The sequence below is a fragment of the Plecotus auritus genome, assembly GCF_963455305.1.
Source record: "Plecotus auritus genome assembly, chromosome: 6".
NCBI lineage: Eukaryota > Metazoa > Chordata > Mammalia > Chiroptera > Vespertilionidae > Plecotus > Plecotus auritus.
The window spans coordinates 22,308,822-22,332,912 of NC_137773.1; the positions used below are offsets into that span (position 1 = coordinate 22,308,822).

At 44.0% G+C, this 24,091-nt stretch overlaps 1 protein-coding gene across 1 annotated transcript in view; it reads left to right on the forward strand.

The window, feature by feature from the left end:
- The first annotated feature begins 13,165 nt into the window (after nt 1-13,165).
- The window catches only part of PDE6A (phosphodiesterase 6A), a 45,713-nt gene continuing 34,787 nt past the window's right edge, over nt 13,166-24,091 (forward strand). The window contains exons 1-5 of the mRNA XM_080672136.1: nt 13,166-13,291; nt 13,957-14,046; nt 14,685-14,825; nt 17,264-17,338; nt 22,277-22,341. Of these exons, the coding sequence (XP_080528262.1) occupies nt 13,211-13,291; nt 13,957-14,046; nt 14,685-14,825; nt 17,264-17,338; nt 22,277-22,341 (452 nt within the window). The 5' untranslated portion in view covers nt 13,166-13,210. The remainder of the gene's footprint in view (nt 13,292-13,956; nt 14,047-14,684; nt 14,826-17,263; nt 17,339-22,276; nt 22,342-24,091) is intronic.

Consider the following 24,091-nt stretch of genomic DNA (forward strand, 5'->3'; position numbering starts at 1 on the left):
ACACAAATGTTCATTAAGAACATCATTATTAGAAACAGGCTAAATAACCAATAATTGAAGTATGTTAAATAAATTATGTTACAGCCACCCAATGGAAATCTATGGGGCCATTAAAAATCACTTAGTAAAAGGAGAAACCAAGATGGCGGCATAGGTAAACACCTAAACTGCTGCCTCGCACAACAATTTCAAAACTACAACTAAAAGACAGAACGGACACCATCCAGAACCACAGGAAAGCTGGCTGAGTGAAAATTCTACAACTAGAAGGAAAGAGGAAAGCTCACAGAGAATTGGAGGTACGGCAAAGGGGCTTTGTGCGCGCAGAGAGGAAGGGCGGCTGAGAGCCTGGCTGACTTTCTCTGGCGGAAGGGGGAAGGAAGCTTCCGACCGCACTGAACCCCAGTTCTGACAGCACTGAACCCCAGTTCCAGGCGAACCCCTGGGGACCCACGCTCTTACGGGGGGAGTCTGGACTCTCGGGCAGAGACTCGGGAGCCGGGGAAGGCGGAGGACTGAAAGTGCCTGCGCGCGTGCCAGTGCGCACAAAGGCTGCGGAAGTTGCCACAGGCTTTCCCTAGTGAAAGGGAGTCAGAGGCTCCTGACGGCACTGAGCCCCAGTTCTGACTGCAGTGAATCCCAGTTCCAGGCGAGCCCCTGGGGACCCACGCTCTTGTGGGGGGAGTCTGGACTCTCGGGCGGAGACTCGGGAGCCGGGGAAGGCGGAGGACTGAAAGTGCCCCCGCGCGCGAGCGCCAGTTCGCACAAAGGCTGCAGAAGTTGCCACAGGCTTTCCCTAGTGGAAGGGAGTCAGAGGATTCTGACTGCACTGAGCCCCAGTTCTGACTGCAGTGAACCCCAGTTCCAGGCGAGCCCCTGGGGACCCACGCTCTTGTGGGGGGAGTCTGGACTCTCAGGCGGAGACTCGAGCTGGGGAAAGCGGAGGACTGAAAGCGCACATGCGCGCAAAGGCAAGGCTGACAGGAAGCCAAAAGTGAGACTCCACCCCATCCAAGCTGAGCACAGAGGCTATTGCAATTTGGCAAGTCTAATCCTATAAGGCTGTCTCCAGCACCGAACTTCTCCCAGCATAGACACAGCTGATCCTTACAGCCAACTGGCCCAAAGGTCAATTCTTCCCAGTGATACCAACAACAATAAAGACTTAATTACAACAAGGCTGTACACACAGTCCACAAAGGGGTGCACCAAGAGTGTCCACCTCAGGTTAACTGGGGAAGCAGACCCACTGGGCCATATTGGAAACCTAGCACAAATATCTACCTTACCAACTCAGGGAATCAATGAAAATGCAGGGTCAAAGAATCAGATCACAAACGAAAGAAATGGAGGAAAACAAACGACTGGATATAGAATTCAAAACCACGGTTATAAGGCTTTTTAAGAATATCCTAGAAAAGGCCGATAAATATAACGAGACCCTCGAAGATATGAAAAAGGACCAACTAGAAATTAAACATACACTGACTGAAATAAAAAATATTATACAGAGACCCAGAAACAGAATAGAGGAACCCAAGAATCAAGTCAAAGAATTGAAATACAAAGAAGCAAAAAACACTCAACCGAAAAAGCAAAAAGCAAAAAAAAAAATCCAAAAAGTTGAAGATAATGTAAGAAGACTCTGGGACAACTTTAAGCATACCAACATCAGAATTATGGGGGTGCCAGAAGAAGAGAGAGAGCAAGATACTGAAAACCTATTTGAAGAAATAATGACCGAAAACTTCCCCCACCTGGTGAAAGAAATAGACTTACAAGTCCAGGAAGCCCACAGAACCCCAAACAAAAGGAATCCAAAGAGGACCACACCAAGACACATCATAATTAAAATGCCAAGAGCAAAAGACAAAGAGAGAATATTAAAAGCAGCAAGAGAAAAACAGTTAATTACCTACAAGGGAGCACCCATACGACTGTCAGCTGACTTCTCAACAGAAACTATGCAGGCCAGACGGGAGTGGCAAGAAATTTTCAATGTGATGAATAGCAAGAACCTACAACCAAGATTACTCTACCCAGCAAAGCTATCATTCAGAATTGAAGGGCAGATAAAGAGCTTCACAGATAAGAAAAAGCTGAAGGAGTTCATCACCACCAAACCAGTATTATATGAAATGCTGAAAGGTATTCTTAAAGAAGAGGAAGAAGAAAAAAGTAAAGAGAAAAATTATGAACAACAAATACATATCTATCAACAAGCGAACCTAAAAATCAAGTGAATTAAAAACCTGAGGAACAGAATAATCTGGTGAATATAATAGAATCAGGGGCATAGAAAGGGAGTGGACTGATAATTCTCAGGGGGAAAGGGGTATGGGGGGTTCATGAAGAGAATGGACAAAAATCATACACCTATGGATGAGGACAGTGGGGGGGAGGTAAGGGCAGAAGGTGGGGTGGGAACTGGGTGGAGGGGAGCTATGGGGGGAAAAAGGAGAAATAATTGTAATAATCTGAATAAAGATTTATTTTAAAAAAATCACTTAGTAAAAGAATATTTAATGCACAGAAATGTTTACATATATTATTCAACAAACAAAATATACATATTGCACAGTCACAGTTTTGTTTTAAAAATTATATTTAGATGATTGGGAAAGAAAGATGTATATCAAAATATTTTTCTGAGTGGTAACCATTCTTTTTATTTACCTGCATTTTCTGAATTTTCTACAACACAAAGAAGTATTACTTTCCAAAGAGAAAAATAATAAAAGTTTTGGTTTAAAAAATAGGAAAATAGCCCTAGCTAGTTTTGCTCAGTGGTTGGAGTGTTGGCCTGCAGACCAAAGGGTCATGGATTCAATTCCTGGTCAAGGGCATGTACCTTAGTTGCAGGCTTGATCCTGGGCCCTGGTAGGGGCGCGTGTGGGAGGCAACAAATCAATGTATCTTTCTCACATCATGTTTCTCTCTCTCCCCCTCACTTCCCTTCCACTCTATCTGAAAGCAATGGAAAAATAGCATTGAGTGAAGATCCAAATAAAAAAAAAAGGGGGGGGGGGAATATATTTGCATTACTCCTGCTTTTTACCAAATATCACTGCTTCATACTTAGCTTACATTATCCTTATTAATGGCTACATTTATTGCAAACTGCTCATCAACCAAAGTCAATACATATACTGCCTCTAATCCTCACAACAATTCTCTAAAATAAGTATCATTGTTAGCAAATGAGAAAATTGAGACCAGAGATTAAGGTGTACCAGTTAATAATGTGGATTTTTTTCAATAGATGGAGTTATACATATGTTGATATATATATGCTATTTGATATGTATGCTATTTTGTTGTATTGACAACAAGTTTCAAAACTTCATATGTCAAATTTTGTGAAGGTGTTAACATCATAGGTATTTTTATGCTTAAAAATGTCGAATTTTGTGCCAAAGAAAAAGAGCATTTGCAGGAAGTTTCAATTCATTACTGTATTTTGAAGGAAAGTGCTGCTGAAAGTTATCATATACTTCGGGAAGCTTATGGTGAACATGCTCCATCTCAAGATACTTGTGAACGCTGGTTTAAATGCTTTAAAAGTGATGATTTCGATATGAAAGACAAAGAACGTCTTGGTCAACCGAAAAAGTTTGAAGACCAACAATTACAAGCATTATTGGATGAAGATGTGTGTCAAACTCAAAAACAACTTGCAGAAAGTTTAAATGTTGCTCAGCAAACAATTTCCAATCATTTATAAGCAATGGGAAGATTTTAAAGGAAGGAAAATGGGTGCCACATAACTGAACAAAAGACAAATGGAAAACCGAAAAGTCATCCGTAAAATGTTGCTTCAACGGCACGAAAGAAAGTCTTTTTTGCATCGAATTGTGACTGGTGAAGAAAAGTGGATTTATTTTGAGAATCCCAAATGCACAAAATCATGGGTTGATCCTTGTCAACCATCAACATCGACTGCAAGGCCAAATCGCTTTGGAAAGAAGACAATGCTCTGCGTTTGGTGGGATCAGGAAGGTGTGGTGTATTATGAGCTTCTAAAACCAGGTGAAACCGTTAATACTGATCGCTACTGACAACAAATAATCAATTTGAACTACGCTTTGTTCATGAAATGACCAGAATGTTCCAGAAGACACGACAAAGTAGTTTTGGTTCATGATAACGCACCATCACACACTTCAAAACGAGTTAAAGACACCTTAAAAGATCTTGCCTGGGAAGTATTAACCTACCCGCCATATTCACCAGCTCTTGCTCCTTCAGATTACCATTTGTTCCGATCTATGGCACATGCATGTACTTTCTGAGCAGAACTTCAAAACATATGAAGAAGTGGAAAATTGGGTCTCTGAATGGTTTGCCTCAAAACAAGAGAAGTTCTGTTGGGACGGTATCCACAAATTACCTGAAAGATGAGGAAATGTGTAGCTAGCGATGGACATTACATTGAATGAAGCCCTTTTGATGTTTCTCTTGAAATGATTGTCTTTTCTTTGACTACAAAATCCTCATTATTAACCAGTACAATGTCAACGTTTGTAAATTACAGGAGAGGATTCAAACTCAGTTCACTCCAGTCCTAAAACCCAAGTATACCCTTCTACTTGTTGCCTTCCTACTAGTATAATCACAAAGCTTGTTTTTAGGAGCCAATTTTACCTGATTTTTCAGGATTCCCCAAAGTTCTTAACTGCTTTTGAATTACAGATCCCTTTTAGAATCAGAGCTTTCGAAAAATGCACATAAAGACAAACTTTTACATGGCTCATCTATTGACTTAGGTTAGACCCTTCCGGTAAAACAAGGAGAACTTCACAGACTCGCCATGCTCCAGGGACAGACCCAAGTAACTGCAAAAAGTCACTAAGTCAACAGGTGGCTGGACTATTAGGAACTGCTATCAATTCCAGGTTAAGAGTGAAAACAAATGAAATATGGGAGTGCACCAAGGTAGTATGAAATGAGGGTGCAGACCAAGCAGGCTGTTCCAGCAATCCTAATGGCTAGCTGATGGGGCCAGAGGACATGGGGTTTGAAGAACCAGGAGGGGAAAGGCCTTTGATTAGGAAATAGAGGCTAAATCAACATTTAATGCCAGTGAAATGTCCTGAAGGGGGACATGCAGTGCCAAGTTTACTATTGGGGCCCGAGGACACACAGATTACCCACTGTTTCTCACTACCCCAGTCAGCCACTGTGCCTTTCACACTCTTCTTGCTTCTACATCCACTTCCTTCCCTCCATTCTCTTAACCTCCATCCCAGGCCAGTTCCTCATATTTCTGGAAAGGTTGCAACAGCTTCCTTACTAACTTTCTATCCCCATATTCAACTTCTTATTTAAATACTGATGTCTGAATTCTCTCTCCCATACCTTCAATGACAGGGTAATCCAGTTAATATTTGATAGTTAGGATAACTAATAATGATTAGATAATTCATATTAAATTGAACAGTATGAAATTGCCACTTGTGTAGGATAAAAATAGTTCAAGGGGGGCAATTTCATATGCTTCAACTTAATAGACACTGGGTGCATAGCTTTGCACCGTTCAACATATTATCTCATTTAATCTCCATAACAACCATCTAAATTAACTCTAACTTTACAGATAATCAAAGTGAGGTCTAAGAAAAAATTAAATAATCTATACAGATAGCAAATGACAGACTCAGTTCCATGTCTAACTCCCAAAATCTCACCTTTAGCAACCTGGAAACTGTCTTTTTATAATATCACATATCTCTGTCCTGCTGTTGTATTTATGAGGGCCCTTTGAATCCTAAAATAAGAGAATTATTGAAATCTAAAGCTGGGAAAGACTTCGATGCAGAGATTGTGAAATAGGGACCCAGAGGGGCCAGACCCACAATGTACATGAGAGAAGCTGCCTGAGTGGTTAGCATGCAGCCTGAAGCCCCAAATTGGGGATGCTCTGGGAAGGGGCCACGGAGAGGGCGGGTGAGGTGCCAGGGGATGGAAGCTGGGTGGGCAGTGCCTCTCAGCTCTAACCATTCCTGCCATGGAGGAAAGAGAACACAATTACTAGGTCTTCCAATTCACCAAGAGAAGCCAAACAAATCTAAACAGTAAATGAAGGATTCTGTCAACTGTTGAGAAACACTACACAGGGCAGAGAAAACAAATCTACAGGAGTAGGTGGTCCCTGTGCCACCTACTTTGCAGCTCCTGCTTCGGTGTCTGTTTTTTTTAGTTGATTCACTTCCTGCTCTGTGCAAAAATCTCTTCTCAGTTATTAGTGGGCCAAGGTGAAGAGAGAACTCTCACCTTCTCCCATCTGGGGCCCAGTGGCATCTGGAACGCTCTGATCCTCATAATCCTTGTTCTTGGGGAATATTAATGATTTAATCTCCCAAGCTCATTCCCTGTCCTATGCAGCCACATCTGTGAGATTTGCAGACAAGACCCAGAGAAGTCCAGGTGGAGCAGAACGCATCCTGACTCAGTTTTGCCACAGACGGCCAAACTGTCCTCAGAAGGCCAGTCTCAGCCCCTCCACGGAAGTAACCATCGAACTTCCCAGCCATGGACGAGGTGACGGAAGAGGAGGTGGAGAAGTTTCTGGACTCAAATGTCGGCTTTGCCAAACAGTATTACGACCTCCGCTACCGAGCTAAGGTCATCTCAGACTTGCTGGGGGCCAAGGAGGCAGCGGTGGACTTCAGCAACTACCACCCGCTGAGCAGCGTGGAGGAGAGTGAAATCATCTTCGACCTCCTGCGGGACTTTCAGGAGAACTTGCAGGCCGAGAAATGCATCTTCAATGTCATGAAGAAGCTGTGCTTCCTCCTGCAGGCAGACCGCATGAGCCTGTTCATGTACAGGGCCAGAAATGGCGTCGCGGAGCTAGCCACCCGCCTCTTCAATGTCCACAAAGATGCGGCCCTTGAGGAGTGTCTGGTGGTGCCCGACTCCGAGATTGTGTTCCCCCTGGACATGGGCGTGGTGGGCCACGTCGCGCACTGTAAAAAGCTCACCAACGTACTCAACACAGAAGAGGTACCCTCTTCCCCATAGGAGGGAGGGCAGGGAGGCATTATTCAGGGGGGGTCTGGGGTACCCGTGGGATGGGGAGCTGCTGCCCACTATGACTGGGCTGGTGATGACTTGGTGCTTCCTTTTATTTATTTACATATTTATTTATGACTTTTTATTTAAAAAATAAAAACTTAACACTTGAATTTTAAAAATAGTACAGAGAACTGTATACCTTTCATCTAAAGTCACCAGTTGTTTAAATCTTGCCACACTTGCTTTATGTCTCCATTCTTTCTGATCCATTTGGGAGTCAATTGCAGACAAATGCCCTTTTAACCCTGGGCACTTGGTTGTGTATTTCCAGACCAGGAACAGATCTTAAGTATCCACAGTACAGTGATCAAACTCAGGAAATGTAACATTGGCACAATACTATTATCTAATGAACAGTCATATTCCATTTGGCCAGTGGTCTCCACTGAAGCCCTGTCTCTTCAGTCGCCTTGAATCTGCAGGAGTTCCCCAGTCTGTCTTTGTTTTCCATGATGTGGATGTTTTTGAAGGGTACAGGCCAAATATTTTACATAATGTCCCTCCATTTGGGCTTGCCTGACATGTCTTCATGACTAGATTCAGGGTATGTGTTTCTGGCAGGATATCACCGAGGTGACGTGGTGCTTTGCTTCGTGCGTTAACTCAGGAGACAGGACGGCAGTCTGCCTCATTACCGGACATGTTAGCATCGACCACTTGGTTGAGCACTTGGCTCTTTCTTCTAAGAGTCCAGTGTTGTGTGGGATTCTACTGGCAGCTCTAACAAAGACCTCTTTGATCTCTGGAGGTAAATCCCTTGAATGCAGTTCTCCGCATAGCCCTCTGCCAGGACCAACTCCTATTCATCCTTCAGATCTCAGCTTAAAGGTCACTTCCTCCGGGAGGCCATCCCAGATCCCTGTTACAGTCTCCTTCCTAACACCCGTTATCACAATAAGTAAGTCCTGGGGGCCAGGGACCATGCCCGCCTTCTTATCTTCTTTATCTCAGGACCCAGAATCCACCAGATGCCTCGTAAACACTTGGCATGAAAGACTCATAACGAAGTCATTATGGCATACACTTACTTGACCCTTGAATAATACAGTTTGAACTGTGCAGGTTTTAAAAATCCACATATAAGTTGACCCATGCAGTTCAAACCTGTGTTGTTCAAGGGCTCAATTCCTTTAACACATGTCTCACCTGAAAGAATGTTTGCCCCACAATAGCCAGGCCCATGCAGTTCTCATTTACTGCTGTACTGGCTAAACCAGGAGCCTGTGTTCGGATATTTCCAAGATCCAGCCTAGACATTTATGTCTTTGTGCTCACCTTACCTCTAACTTTATCACAAATTAAGGATTTTAAGGTTAAAAAGAGGAGGAGCAATGGGGCTTCAGAGATCATCTCATTGAATGTTTATTTAGTGAATGAGAAGCCTGAAGCCAGGAGAGCTTGAGGAGGGGCTTGCTCAAAGTCACTACGGAGTTACTGCAGGCCCAGGACTTCACATCCATATGTGAAGAATTCAAACTGGTCCTCTTTTTGACTTGGGTTCCTTGGCAAGATAAGAAGCACACACTTGGGCCTGTGCGGGAGATTGTTTTCTTTGAAACACACGGGGCTGGACCTCCCATGGAATTCCTGTCTCCCTCATCTCCCCTGGACACCCAGGGCTAAGGGTAATGGTTCTGCATCCAGGGAGCTTTCCTGGGGACTCGCCTATCACTGGATTGGGGTGTGTTTTCCCTTCACATCTCTCTAGATTTTAAGTGTAGCCAACACGGACGGTCACGGTCTATGACATACTCTGACTCTACCTGTTTTACAGAGGATGGAACTGAAGCCTGGAAAGGTCCGTTAAGGAACTTGTTCAGAGTCCTGCAGGGAGAAAGGGGCAAGTGGGATCGGAACCTGGGCACTCTGGCCTCTGCCCACACTCTTCACTGCCCCACTCTTCTAGACCTCCTCCTTATCTGTAAAATGACGGGCACTGGACCAGGTGCTGTGTGCCAAAGGTCACTTCAAATCATACAACGGAAAGTTAGGGTGTGGGCTTTGAGGTCCGATCTGGGGTGAATCACGACTCAGTCACTTTCTAAGAACATGGCCTTGGCAATGTTTAGCCTGTCTGGGCTCACTTCCTAATTTATAAAATGGGTGAGAATACCTACTTCGCAGTGCTGCTGTAGAATTAAAGGAGAGAATTGTTTCTCATCTTGTAGGTTCTGGACACATTGTAATGGCTCATAGTGGCAGCTCCTGCTTCTTGTTACTATTATTACTGTTTTATTGTTGTTGGGATGGACGCTGTGCCAGGTCTGCATGGGATTTGGAGAAGAATCCAGCCGTGCCCCCTTCCCCGTCTGGAGCTTTCGATTTAGATTCTATTTACAGGAAAAACAGAGAGCAGAGGTACCAAGAGCTTCTCTGGACCATGGTGTTGCAGGGCTGGGCATTTAGTTCCCTGATTTCAAAGATCCCAGTCCAAGAGTTTACTGAGCCCTGTCTAAGGGACAGCCTGCCGTTTCCTGTTCCACCTCAAGGTTCACTCTGGAAGTCATGCCTGTGTTTCTCTGGAAGTTTTCCAGCCTTGGGCAGTCTCTGGGCTGGTGCCTCAGGCCTGGCGGTGAAGTCAGTGCAGGCCAGCAAGCCTCGTGTACTTGGCATTTGCATGTTTGCTTCTCCTGTTGTTCCTGCTTGAGAAATCTTATTCTATTTGGGGCTCTGACAGTGACTGGGGATTGAAGTGGGGTCAGTGTTAAGGGACTGAACCTTAACTTGTGGGATCTGATGATAGCTCCAGGTAGATAGTGTCTGAACTGAATTGAATTGTAGGACACTCAGCTGGTGCCAGAGAATTAGTTGGTGGTGGGAAAACACCCACACATCTGGTTGTAGAAGTGGCATAGGAATGTGGTAATGTGACAGTAAAGGAAAACAGTGAGTTTTTCCTAGACACGGACAAATCCCATTTCTGAGGACTGTCCTCTCAAGGGCTCATATCTAGTATCCAGCTTTCCTGCTCTCCTTCTCTTCCTATGAGACTGGGAACCCAGCACTCCACATCAGAAAGGAAATGCAAAGAGAACCTGTCCCAATACTCTGCTTTTTACCAAAGAGGAAGCTGATGCCTGGAGAGGTTTCAATTACTGACAGCGTACTGGTGGGCCCCTACAGCCACTCAGAGAACAAGTCTCTCCCTTCTTGGGGCTCCAGGGTACCACTCATCCCATGGGGGCATCCTACATTATGGTTGGAATTGTGGGTTCATGTTTTACATGATGTCACCACTATACTGTGAGAACCCAGTAAGGACAACCTCAGCTTTCTTACTAGTCTTGGCATATCCAATGCCTCTGGCAAAGTCAGTGCTTGGTAAATATAAATGAATGAACGAATCAATCAATCAATCAATCAATCAATCAATCAATCAGTGTATTAATGAGTGAATGAAGTCACTATACCACTTGCCAGCAAGGGAATTGTCTGTAGAGTAGGAAAAGTGACAGTTCTAGGTGGCAGGTTGATATGAGGGGTAATGAGACGATATATATAAATTGTGTGGCTCTGGGGCTAGTACATCATCGTTATTCAATAAATAGTAGATCTCATCATGAGACACAATGGAACTTGGCACTGTGAACGTTTGAAAACAGGAACTGAGGAATCTGGGAATGAGAGGCAGTGTTGCATTGCATTGGAATAAAATCTAAACCCTGTACAGTGGCCTCCAAGGCCCTGCCAGGTAGGCCCTGCCCATGTCTCTCACTGCCTTGCCCTCCACTTCCCTTCGCCACCCTGTGCTTCAGCCACACTGGTCTTCTTTCTGTTTCTCAGATCATTGTCCCCGTCCACCCCTGCACCCCCGCCTTTGGCCTTTGCCTTCTCTGTGTTTCCTGCTTGAATGTGCTTCACTTGCCTGGCTCCTGTGATTCCTCAGCTCTCAGGATTACCTCTTCAGAGAAGCCTCCCTGACCATCTTTACTAATGAAAGTAGCTTCAGCCTGCCACCCCTGACTATAGCATCACCCCCTTTTTCTCCTTCAAAGCAATTACACAACCTGGAGGGAGAATGCTTGGTTGTTTACCCACTTTTTGTCTGCCTACCCCATTTCACCAGGGAAGAAGTTTACCCATCTTGTTCACTGCTGTAGCCCCAGGGTCTAGAACAATACCTACATACTTACAGAAGGTGCTCTGTTCATGTTAACTGAACAAATGGATGACTTGGGGCTTTCCCCAGCCGAGTGTCTGATTCCTAGACTTTAAAAAATAAGCAATCTGAGCTAAATGGCTCCTAAGGCCCTTTCTGCCTCTGATAATCTGAGTTTCTGTGACACAGTTTAGAACACTTTATATGCTGAAAATATAAGGATGACAACAATTGTGCAAGTGTCAGTCAACTGGGAGCTTTATTATGTGTAAAGGCCATTCCAGGGATGAGAACTCAAGGGAAACATGGTTCTGGTAGACTTAGTAACATCAGCCTCAGATGCAGGTGAGGCCCAAATACTGCTTTCCCTGGTAGAGGTGAAGTGAATATTGCAAGGCTGAACTGACCTCATGAAATGAAGCTGAGCATGCCCACGCAGACCTGGGTTCAGGGATTTGTCAGTGTCCTTAGAGGAGGACGTGGAAAATGCTCTGTGGCTAATGCCTCTTTGGAGGTTTTGTCTAATCCACCAATGCTGATTCAAGCACAGCATGACAGACTTCTCTTAATCCCTTTACCCTTCGCCTGGTTTGAGACAGCTTCGTTGACAACAATGCTGTTGCCAATTTATTCAATTCCACTTCATATGGAAGAAAGCCAAAGATGCAGAGCTTCTCACTCTGAACTTCTGAATCGAGAAGAGATTCTGCACACTTACTTCTTGCAGAGCTCTCTCAGTTGGCTCTGTGAAGTACACCTCCATCCTCAGAATAGCATGAACTGTGCATGTCTGTGTTGGCATGTGTCCCAAGCAATGCTGACTGTTGGTAAACCTTGCAGTGTTACCAGGAAACAGGAAGGTGGTTCTTTTGGAATTAGACAACAATTTAGGATCTGTCTCCTCTTTCTGACCACACAGGCTGCGCCGCCCTGTACTGGTCTCCCAGGCTGCTTTAGGGGTGGATTGCGGTGGTGGGGAGGACGGGGGAGTGCTCCTCTGTACTCTCACAGCTTTGAGCCAACCACTATGTCCTATCACTATTATTGATCTATCAATGAACTGGCCTGAAATTTAGTCTCCCCTGTATCGCCAGTGTTCAGCCTAAGGCCTGATGCCTAGTGGGCCTCCCATTCAGTTTTGTAGGAGGGGGATATCCATTGGACTGGCTGTGTGGTGCTAGAACTGGACTATCAGAAAAGCTGAAAGTAACACATTCTTTTGTTCAATGACCTGGACCGAGGTCTAACCTTATCCAGGCTCCCCCAAAAGGCAGTGGAGCTGAGGGCAGGTTTTTGAGTCACACACACCCAAGGAACAAGTACAGTTAACCTTCTCGAGTTTCAGTTTCCCCTTCTATAAGATGGGGCACTAATGGTCCCCATCTCATAAGTTATTGGGAGAATTAAATTGAGATGGCGCAGTTGAAGTGTCAGGCACGATGCCTACTAGCAATTGTGCTTATTATACTCACGAAGGTCTTTTTCTCATTAAGTAACATCAGCCTCAGATGCAGGTGAGGCCCAAATACTGCTTTCCCTGGTAGAGGTGAAGTGAATATTGCAAGACTGAACTGACCTCATGAAATGAACCTGAGCATGCCCCGCTCATTAAGTTTCTGTTTTGGGCTTAACTAAACCTTCTCTAAACCTCCCTCCCCAGGCAAAGTCAATCCCCCAAGGCCCCATCCCAGGGCTCCCACATGCTTTGCTCTCATCTCCTCCACAGCCCTTAATAGGTGCATCTCGGGCTTTCTTCTCCTACTGGACTCTAGAGGTTTTCAGGGCAGACATTCCCTCTGATTGCCCTGCCCTGCTGAAGGGGAGATGATGGAAATGTCTTCATTCTCTTGTCAACGGAGAATAGGGAGCCCCCTCACCCCATCCCTACCATGGAGCTCTGAGGCATTTTATTGTCTTTGCTCTTCATCTGCCCACCCAGCTTGTCTCTCTGCCTCCTTTCAGGATGAACATTTCTGTGACTTCGTGGACACCCTCACGGAGTACCAGACCAAGAACATCTTGGCTTCCCCCATAATGAATGGGAAGGACGTGGTGGCCATAATCATGGCTGTGAATAAAGTGGGTGGGCCCCACTTCACCAAGAGAGATGAAGAGGTAAGAATGCTTTGGAAAGTGTGGGGGTGGCCATGCTAGCCCATACTCCCAGCTCATGAAGGCTTCTGAACCTTGCTATTTGGCTTGGCCTTGGTTTCCCCATCCGTAAGACAAAGCAGTTAGTCTGACGCTCTCTGAGGGAGGCACGGCAGGATCCTGGGCTTTGGATCCAGGAATGTAAGGGTGATTATGCTGGCTCTGCTAATATCTAGCTGTTTGACTTGGGCAAGTTACTTAATTTGCCTGAACCACTGTGTTTTTCATTTGTAAGAAATAATGACGTGGGGCTTTCCCTCGTTGGGTGTCTGATTTCTGGGCTTTAACATAAACAGTTTTAAAATAGGGATTACTTTACAGTTTTCATCTCTTGAGGTATTTGTGATGATCAGATAAGATAACATACATAAATGGCCTAGCACAGGGAATTAAAACACAATAAATAGTAGCTATTTTTCATTAATGCACCCCCATCAACATTGACATTCTACATTCTGTGAGTTTTATACTCTTATAATGCAACATGCTGTGAGTCAGCATTCCACGGTCCATCTGCTCAAATTTCCTCCGATGAAGCTTTTAAAATATTCAGGCGTTTGCTGATGGTAGAAGTGACCAGAAGAGGGATTTCTTCTCATCTATTTCCCCACATGCTCTTTGATTTTCAGATTCTGCTCAAGTACCTCAATTTTGCAAATCTAATTATGAAGGTGTTCCATCTGAGTTACCTGCACAACTGTGAGACTCGGCGTGGCCAGGTAAGGGGTTTGGTGCAGGGAATGGGCTGGACACATGTTTTTCTTTTTTACTGAACATTGATGTGATCAGGCAGGTGGTAATAAACATGGTTGAGAACCATCACACAGTCTCTGCCCAACACCCCTGGTGTTAGGAGGTAATAGATGTTTATAAAGCTCTATTCCAGAGTGATTATATGCACCAGTTTTCAAGTCAGATAGCTTGGATCTGAATCCCTGCTAAGCCACTTACTAGCTCTAAGACCCAAGGAAACCACTTATTCTCTCCAAGCTTCAGTGTACCCATTTGTCAAATGGGGATCATTATGGTTCTACCCTCAAAAGATTATTGTATAGAACAAGAGACAACGTGTGGAGAGCACTTGTGCTCAATAAGTGTTTGTTATTCTCCTTCTCTTTAACAACCTATGATATCAAAGAATTGGAAAGAGTGGTAAGCTGGCCAATTATTTCACATCCCCGGGCCTCAGTTTCTCTGTCTATAAAGTGGGGGTGATTACCTTGTCTCTATCTCAGCATTATTGTGAGGGTGAAACGAGATAAACTCTAGAGAACTTGACAGAGTTGCCATTCTCCTCTAGCTCCGTGAGCTGCTGCTTTGTACCTCGAAAACGTTGACTGTTTTGGTGTTTCTTCAGATACTGCTGTGGTCTGGGAGCAAAGTCTTTGAAGAGCTTACGGACATCGAGAGGCAGTTCCACAAAGCCCTGTACACGGTCCGAGCCTTCCTCAACTGCGACAGATACTCTGTGGGGCTCTTAGACATGACCAAGCAGAAGGTGAGAAAGGGGTGAACCTTTCCAAGAACAGGTTAAACATACACCGAGAGGAGCCAGACTTGTGTCACCCAGTCATTTGCATGGGAGGATGTGGATAGTTGTAGAAAGTCTGTCACAGTTTTACACTGAGGAGAGGAGCACCAACATTTAAAGGGGGGAAGTCAATCTAGGGCACAGGTGAGTAAAAACAACCCATATCTTCCCTCGTCAGCTAGAAAAGAAAGTGTATGGGAGAAGAAGGTGTAGGTAAGCGATAAAGAGATTTCTATATAGAGTGAAAATCCAGAAAGAAGCTGCCAACTTCAGGAATTCTCAGAAAACGCATTCCGAGGTGGGCAAAGGCCTGTCCCATGGTTCGGAGAGCCCGGGGCTGACCCAGGCAGTGGAAGTGGGGGCAGATGCTTCGGTCTGGTCCCTCAGAATGCTCAGGGGCCAGGTTTGCCCCAGATACGTTGGCCAAGGAGAAAGAGCCGGAGAAGGTCCCTGGCATTGTTTTTCAGCTGCGTTTCCCCACGCTAACACTCACCTGGCTCTTTCTCTGTCTCTGCCTCCTGAGCCTAATCATGTTCTGCCTTGAAATAACCGAATAACATTCCAGAGTTATTTAGATTCATGATTTCCTATCCCAAAGGTCGCAGGTAGGGATTCCTGTCAGTTTCACTTTTATGCCTTGTCATGCTGAGCATGGCGCACAGAGCAAAGGAGATTCTCCCAATATTTGGTTGAATGAGTAGGTGAATCGCAGAATCTGGGGTTGGAAAAGACCTTAGCTCTAGTGTAGCAATAAACCCTTTGATAATCATTCAGAAAGTAGCATATGAATGGATTCATACAAATGAATGATTCTTTTTTAAATCCAAAGAATTTCTGAGTAGCTGACTTAGAAAAACTCCATCTTAAGGTGCCCAATTTGTACCTTAAAGGATCTGCCTCCAGGTGCAAGCTGCTCTATGCTATAGCATTCCACCCTCAATTTCTTTTAAACTCCCTGTGAAAGGGGAAGTCACATTTCAGCAGGAATATTCTAATTTAGTCATCCCCCAAACACGGAACACCCTAGCAATTAGAGTTGGGCTGCCTTCAATCACTCTAAGAACCTATTCCCCAGGTAGCTAAGCTCTTACCTGAGCTATCGTCATTAGGAAAGAAGTAAATAAAGCCACTGAATTTTACGCTTTAACTGGGAGAACTGTATGGTATGTGAATTATATAAACCAAGCTGTTTAAAAGATAGAAGAGAGAAAGAGAAAGAGAGGAAGGCAGGCATAAACATGCCCCACTTTCCACCAACCCCTCGCTGACAACTTCTGCTTCTCTTCAGAGCCACTCAGTGTTTGACACAGGTAGTGTCAGCCCAGAGCACCTGTCCTTCTGGGCTCCTCTAACACTTGTATTCTCCTTCCATTACTGTTGGGTTCTTAGCCCACCCACCTGACTGGTCCTCCAGTACTTGATTGTTTCTTCCATGAGACTGCAAGTTTCTCCAGAGTGCAAACTGTGCCTTACCCATCTCTGTATATCTAGCAGAAAGCATGTGGTGGGGCTCAGGCAGGGCTCCAGTTCATGTTTCACACCCAGAATTGAATTTCCTCCTGTTGTCAGTAGTCAAGAAGAAGCTGACTCCCTCTACTTGTCCTCTGGATGATATTAGGATAGGCAAACCCACCATGACAAGATTGTTCAAATAAGAGAGAAGCCAAGAGCAAGAGGGCTTGGCATCCTACCCACCATAACCCAGCACTCATCTATCGCTGACCCTGAAAATTCACAAATGAGCAGAGAGGGCACTGGAGGACTGTGCGGCTCTGTGTACAGTGGGAAGCCAGTCAAGGAGCAGCAGGGAGAAGCTTGTTGCAGTGTCCTAGTCAGTTTCTTCTCCTGAGTCCAAGGGATGGTGCCGTGCCTTTGCTGGCTCCTTCTTCTCTCTGCCCATGTCTTTCTTTGTCAGATGTCTTTGATGTCATCTTTCTTGTTGAATCTCAGATACAAGTCTATCTATCCATATTTGGCACCATTGCTTTTTCTTTCTCATTTGGAAAAATATATATATTTTTTTCCTGATTACAAAAGCAATATGTTTTACTATGAAATAACTGCTAAATAAATTATAGTCTCATTCCAATCACCCAGGGAAAACCAGTTGTTACTCCTTTGCTGTGAATTCTTTGCTGAGAACATTTTTGATATATAGTTAAACATTTGGGTCACATGATCTATATTCTTTTGTCACCTCACATTTTTCACTTGTCAGTATATCATGGACACCTTTTTAATCAATACATACACATCTGTAGCATCATTGTCACTATATGCTGCAACAAACTTAGGTTGTTTCTAAGTTTTCACTATTATCAATGATACTGCAAAGGACATTGTTTTAGCCAAACCTTCCATCATGTATTTTCAAGACATGTAATTATTGTTTTCTTCATGCCTAGGAATTTTTTGATGTGTGGCCAGTCCTGATGGGTGAAGCTCCACCATACACTGGCCCAAGGACTCCAGATGGAAGGGTAGGTCTCTCTCTGGCCTGCTCAATATGATAAAATGTTGGATGAAATGCAAATGTAAAGCACTATAAAAACTGCTGACTTAAAAAAAATCACATGGGTATTTTTCTTCTCTGGGTTCTGATGTCTCTCTTAAAGTTATAATTTCTCACTATAGCCAAGTCCTGTAATTTACAAGGTTCTTTAATATCTTGTTGGAATTTCATAGTAACCTAGTGGGTTGAACAAGAAGGAATCAACATTCTCATTTCACAAAAGAGGACATAGCCCCAGAAAGGTCAAGCAACTTGTCTAAGAATTCACCCAGCAGGAGTTCAGATAATAAGACCTGGAAATATCCTCACTATCTAATTGAGAGTATATAAATTGGTAGCCAGAAGTCAATTCCAATGAATAAGTAAACTTGTTTGACTGCATACATTTAAATATCTTTTTACTTTAAAAAAATTGAATTGGTAGCTTAGCACTTAAAAAAATCAAGATATTTCCCACACATATCTATAGTCTCAGTTTCTTTTAAAAAGGTAGAAGATCAGTCAAAACTGGACCCACAATCCCATAGGGTAAATTTGATTGGAGCTGGGTAGCAGCTATCTCTGTAGAATGTGGTCTGAGCTCTCCAGTTTGCTATAGTCCTCTCCTGTGAACACCTGCGCCCCCCCCCCCCCCCCCCCCCCCCGCCGCTCACATTTTTTGTTTCTGTCAGGCCTCTAGGCATTCGAGTTTGTGGCCGCTGGTCTCATACCATTGCTTTTTTTTCAAGATGAGGTACAAACATTTGAGAGAAACTGATATGATATGAGTGGGAATGTGGAAATGGTCCAGGGTAAATAGACTGAGCCCTCAAATGGCCTATAGAACCTGTGGAATAACTGAGTGACCTTAGCTGAGGCCACACAAGGTAAGTAAGCAGCAGAGTCATGCCCTGGAGTAAGTTTTAAACCAGTGCTTTCCTACAAGCCCTTTTAGCCTGTTTGAAATGGTATGTCAATTTCTGCTGGGAGGCTTGATCCCATCCAGCCAACCCTAACCTCTAACCCTACTCAAAATAAAGGTGTGTGTGTGTGTTCGCGATAGACTCAAACTCTGGAAACTCAATATGAACACCCTTGCCTGTAAGCTTTATTTACACACCAGAAGAGATTTCAACTTTGGAATCCACATGGTCTGCTGTGCTTTATCCAAAATGACCTTTATCCCTTACTGTCGTCCAGTTTCAAATTATTCTTTTACCCACACAAGTTCATTAGGAAAGACAGAGTCTTCAAGGATTGCATCCTATACCACTCTCACAACTATTTGGGTACACATTTCCTTTTTAAGTACAGCTTTCCATGTTAATATAACTGACATGTTATAAGTTTTTGCTCCAAAATATGAGCTGGACTGTAGGAGGGGAGGAACTACAATAGAGATCAGCATAGCTTTCAGACACCATCAGCTTCAACTAACTTCAGTTTCTGTAGCTACTTTGATATTCAGCTTTCTGAGCTGAGCCCTGAGATCAGAGGTCATGTCTAACTCCTGTGGCCAGAGAAATGTCGTGTTCTACCTTACCTGGCTCTTCACCCTCAAGTACCCTGATCTTTAAGATTGAACTGAACAGGTTATTTTCTCACTGAGCGCCAGCCCAGGAAGAGCTGCCCATCATTTGTTTAATTCAAGAAGTTTTGATTTCACTGAAGTAACTAGCACAGTCATGGCTAAGACTTTTCCTTCCCCAAACCCTTCTCCATCTCAGGTAGCACAGGCTCAGTCAATCCTTGCAAGACTATGAGTCATTACATTGAGATGGAAAAAGGCCAGAAGGCAAAGGACGTTGGAATTGGTTGGTTGCTAACTTGTAAGGTGAGCTTGGCCAAATAGTTCCTTGGACCTTTCCTTTTCCCATCTAGGGGGAGCTGCCACTGAACTCATCTCCAAAGTCAGTTCCAGGTCTTGGATAGCTAGTGAGGACAGCACACAAAGGCCTGAGCTAGAGCCCAGACACAGCATGATGAGATTGGCCAAGAGTGAATCTTCTGAAAAGAGCATAGGCTTGGAGGAGAAAAGCCCGAGTTCAGATCCCTGCTCACCAGCTAGTTCTGTGGCCTGGGGGAACCTCTGTAAGCCTCACCTTCCTCATCTGTACTGCCTGGTAATCAAGCTGACCCAGGAGGGCCCTGGTAACTAAAGCGAATCATACACTGACACACAGTAGGCACACTAGTCATCATGGCTACTTGGGTTGGCTCTCACTATCTGCCAGGCACTTAACGTGAATTATGTCATTTATTCTTTTCAATGAGTTTATGGAGGAGGTCTCCTCACTTGCCCCATTTGGCAGTTGAGGAAGTAGTCAAATAATTTGCACATATTCAAACCCAGATGCTTTTCTTTCTGGTAACTGACATCACATCATGCTTTTTAACATTCCCTTTTGTCTGCTAACATCACTCCCTCACTTTATCTGCCACATTCACATTAAAAATAGAGATTTTGTCTGGATTTTGTCTAATTAACCTCCCCAAATCTTGGGTCTAAAGCTCCTCAATGGCAGTTACCCCTCACTTTATCTCCTTTTAAAAATAAATATTGTGTGTGTGTGTGTGTGTGTGTGTGTTGATTATTAAGAAATTATAGAGGCTGATTAGGCTTTCTGGGGGAGGGGAGGAAACAAAACAAAAAATAGCACTTGTTTTAAAACTAGTACATTGCCACACATGATGATTTGGCTATGGCTATATTTGTGGCTCTTTCAAAGACCCCTGTGTTGTAGCCTTAGCTGCTCAGGTGGAAGGTAACAAAGGTTCTCATTGATGGCTCAGTTTTGACTTTCCAAAGGCTGAGAATTCTTACATGAACATGGCCTTGAAGGCAACTTGGCTGAGCTACAGTATTTGGAAAAAGCCCTATTTACCTAGGGCACACTGATCTTTTTGTTGCATTCTGTGAAAGCAAATTAATTTTCCTGTAGGTTTCAAAAAACCCTCGTCCATTTCTAACCTTCCTAAAGGAGTCTCGTCGATAGGACAGGCTGTAGTGCCCAGGAGCTGGCACCTTGCCTAGGAGTGCAGTGAGCAGCCCAGGCCCAAGGACAGATAGCCTTCCAGCAAAGACCTGCAGAAGGTCAAGAAGGTCATGGAAGTCAGCCTCCTCCTTCTCCCAAGTGGTAACTTAGCTTTTGACCAAAGTCCCAGCAGCTAATGCAGCCACCTTTGCTTTCTAGAACTGCCTACAGGGTACTGCCTTTTATGACTAGGTCCCATGCTTTGTTTGGGAAAAGAGTTCTGGTACCTAACAACAACAGCACACATGCACTACAGCTGGGGAAACTGAGGCTCAGAGAGTACACCGAGTCAAACCAAGAGTAGAGCATGAGCCTTCACTCTAGAGCAGCGGTCGCCAACCTCTCAGACCTCAGGGACCACCAGTTGGCGACTGCTGCTCTAGAGCATTTCATCAAGCTGTGGGGTTCATCTAGTCTCCCCTTAGATGCTTCCTACTCGAGAGGGCTCCTGTCTACCCTGTGGCAGCTGTCATCCTTGGAAGAGCTCAGGCTTCTGCCTCCTGATTTGCCAGAGTGTGCCTCCTGGAAGGACTTAGTCACTGTAGCTGCTGTCAGTGCTGGTCATTGAAGAGCAGAGCCTCTCCCACATGAAGAAGCTCATGATGGCCTGCCAATCAAGTGGACCTTCAAGACACCCTTGACTGGATCGGGAAGTTTTCTTTGTGGAGGTTCTGAGTCAGGAGGTTTGGGTGGGGCCCAGGTTCCTACATGTCAATATTTAGAGCAGTACTTCTCAAAGTATCTGGAGTGAAGGAAATGTTTTCTTTGCAAATTTCTAATCCATTTTGGACTGATACTTTCAAAATGTGTTAAAATATATAACTAGAAACAATGATAATTTAAACAAACATGCAAAATGTAAGTCTTTTTTTTTTTTTTTTTTAGTTTCAAGAGACCTAACTTAACTCAGTCAAATTGCTATAAAAGTTTCTAAATGCCAACTCTTAATTTCTGTTTTCATATAATAATGGAATAGCAACAAATAGTTTGCAGACAGGTATCAGTCCAGGGACCCCACTTTGAATGGCTCTGTTCTAGGTGAGCGTGATGCAGAATACAACACTGTTTTAAGCTGGTAACCATAAGTGATATAGCAGAATGAGCACTGAGCATAAAAGTCAAGGTTTTGGTCCTGGCTCACTAGAAATGAGTCCTTTCCTCTCTTTGTTCTCATTCTTCCTATTGTTGAATGCTTACTGACTTGCCTGTCACACCTGGGAGTTGAAAGGATCTGATTAGGTATTGGAACTTGCCCTGGAGAGCTAAGGGAAAGGAGCCGTGTCAGTATCCAAATGCATGTTAGGAAGTCATGTAATCGAGCAGATCTAATGGTGCAAGGAGGTGGGAAGGATGAAAGAGGTGGAAAGTGAATTGGAGGCATGAGGCGTGATTGGGCAGACAGGTCTGAAAGAGCTGACATAGCAAAGAGAGCAGTTGGATAATAGGAATGAATGAGAAAGGGGGCCATGACCATAGAGCTGAGCCCTGTATAGAGGCTGGCTGGGTTGACAATGCTTCTAAATGGGACAGAAGCCTCCTTTCAACTTCCCTTCTTCCTAGACTCCAGCAGCAGCCTCTCTCTCCCTCTTTCTTCTTGGGCTCAACTTCCAGATATCCTTAGAACACTTCCCATCCCTCTTACCAGCCCCAGATCCCAGCCCCTGCTTGGCCACTGTGAGCTGTGTCTAAGGAGAAGCACAGTAAATCCTGAGAGTCAGCTGAGGACAGTGAGTTGCAGAGGCAGCTGGGATACACCCTTGGAGAGTCAGGCTGGTGCTTCTGGAAAATCACAGAACACAGAGTGAAAAACACGCCCTGTGTCATGGACAAACCCCTCCTGAAGTTCTGTCTCAGACTGTGAAGGTATATATTTCTCTATGTCTTTTGCTTAGGAAATCAACTTTTACAAGGTCATTGATTACATCCTGCACGGCAAGGAAGACATCAAAGTAATCCCGTAAGTCACATGAACATAACTAACTTCAAGTGGACAGGTAATGCCACCCTATCATGTTACCAAAAGGAAGTGAGAGAATAGTTGTAAGTATCCTGAATGGCTGCCAATGTATAGAAGGGGAATATGAATAGTAAATAAATGCTTTGTCAAACCAGAAGAAGGCAAAATAAACATTTAGAAAGGACTTAAGCAGGTGCAAAAAATACAAAGATATTTCAATCTAAATACATCACTAATTACTTTAAATAGAAATCAACTGAATGTTCCAGTTAAATGACAAAGGTTGCCATGTTGTGTAAGAAAGAAATCCCTTCCATTTCACTGACTCTAAAATATACGGTTTCCTACTTTTTAACATTTCTGAAATAGAATCCATGACATTGTACAATTGCTGCCACTCAGACAGTAGTCAGATGTAGTTACTATTGCCTGCCTTGCAAGAACTTGGTCATAACCATTCATATTGTTGTGACTTCATTTGAGTTATATGCATTGTTGGTTATATCCATATTAAATTTAATTGCTATATAATATAAAGTGACTTAAAGAAATTATACTACAGCCTGGCTGGCATGGCTCAGTGATTGAGCATTGACCTATGAACCAGGAGGTCACCATTCGATTCCCAGTCAGGGCACATGCCTGGATTGTGGGCTTGATCCCCAGTGTGGGGCATGTAGAAGGTAGCCAATTGGTGATTCTCTCTCATCACTGATGTTTCTATCTCTCTCTCCCACTTCCTTCCTTCCTGAAGTCAATAAAGACATATTTAATAAAAAAATAAATTATATTATGATGCAGCATTGAAACCAAAAGTTGTTTTGTATGGCACAAAAAGATAGGAAAAAGGTATAATCTATGATAAAAATCTATATCTAAATCCTAAAAGAGCTGTGTTGACATTAATAAAGTAACTAGAGGCCCGGTGCACAAAATTTGTGCACTGGGATGGGGATTCCCCAGCCTGGCCTCTGCCCTCTCACAGTGTGGGAGCCCCGTGATTGATGGCCCCAAAGAGGTAGGCCTCACCCAACCATCTGGGGCTTCTCAATGGATTGCCCCAAAGATGTAGGCCGGAGCCATGGGACCCCTGGCCTTGCCGCACAGAGCCGCGGTACCACGCAGTGTCAAGCCCCTGCCCACTCGTGTGTGCACCCAGCCCTGCCCACCCATGCATGCCCGCTGCGCATGCAGCCTCCTGGTGATCGCTCCTTACAGCATGAGGGCGTCACGGTGTGAGGGTGTCACGACCACATAGGCTTTTATTAATAGGATAATTTATAAGGTCAAAAAGCATTGCATTACAGATTAATTGAAAGCATTTTATCTTTCTCTGTTGCATATAAGAATAGTTTTTCAAAAAACTGATAACTTCCTAGAAATGAAGAAATACTCTATATCTTGGTCACAAGAGATGGATCTAAAATGGTATAAGAATACAGAGAGATTGACAGTAAAAGAATGGAAAAAAACAGTATATCATGCACATATCAATCAAAAGAAATCTGATGTAACTATATCAGATGGCCTCAAAAAAAAGCAAAAGCTGACAGAAATATAAGAAGATATAGACAAATTCATATTGCTAATTGATAAGAGGAACAGACTGAAAAAGCAAATGTAGAATATAGAATCTATACTAATAAAAGGGTAATATGCTAATTAGACTGGGAGACCTTCCAAGAGACCTTCCGGACGTTCTTCTGGACAAAGCCATGGTGGCGGGGCCAAGGTAGAGGCGGTTAGAGGC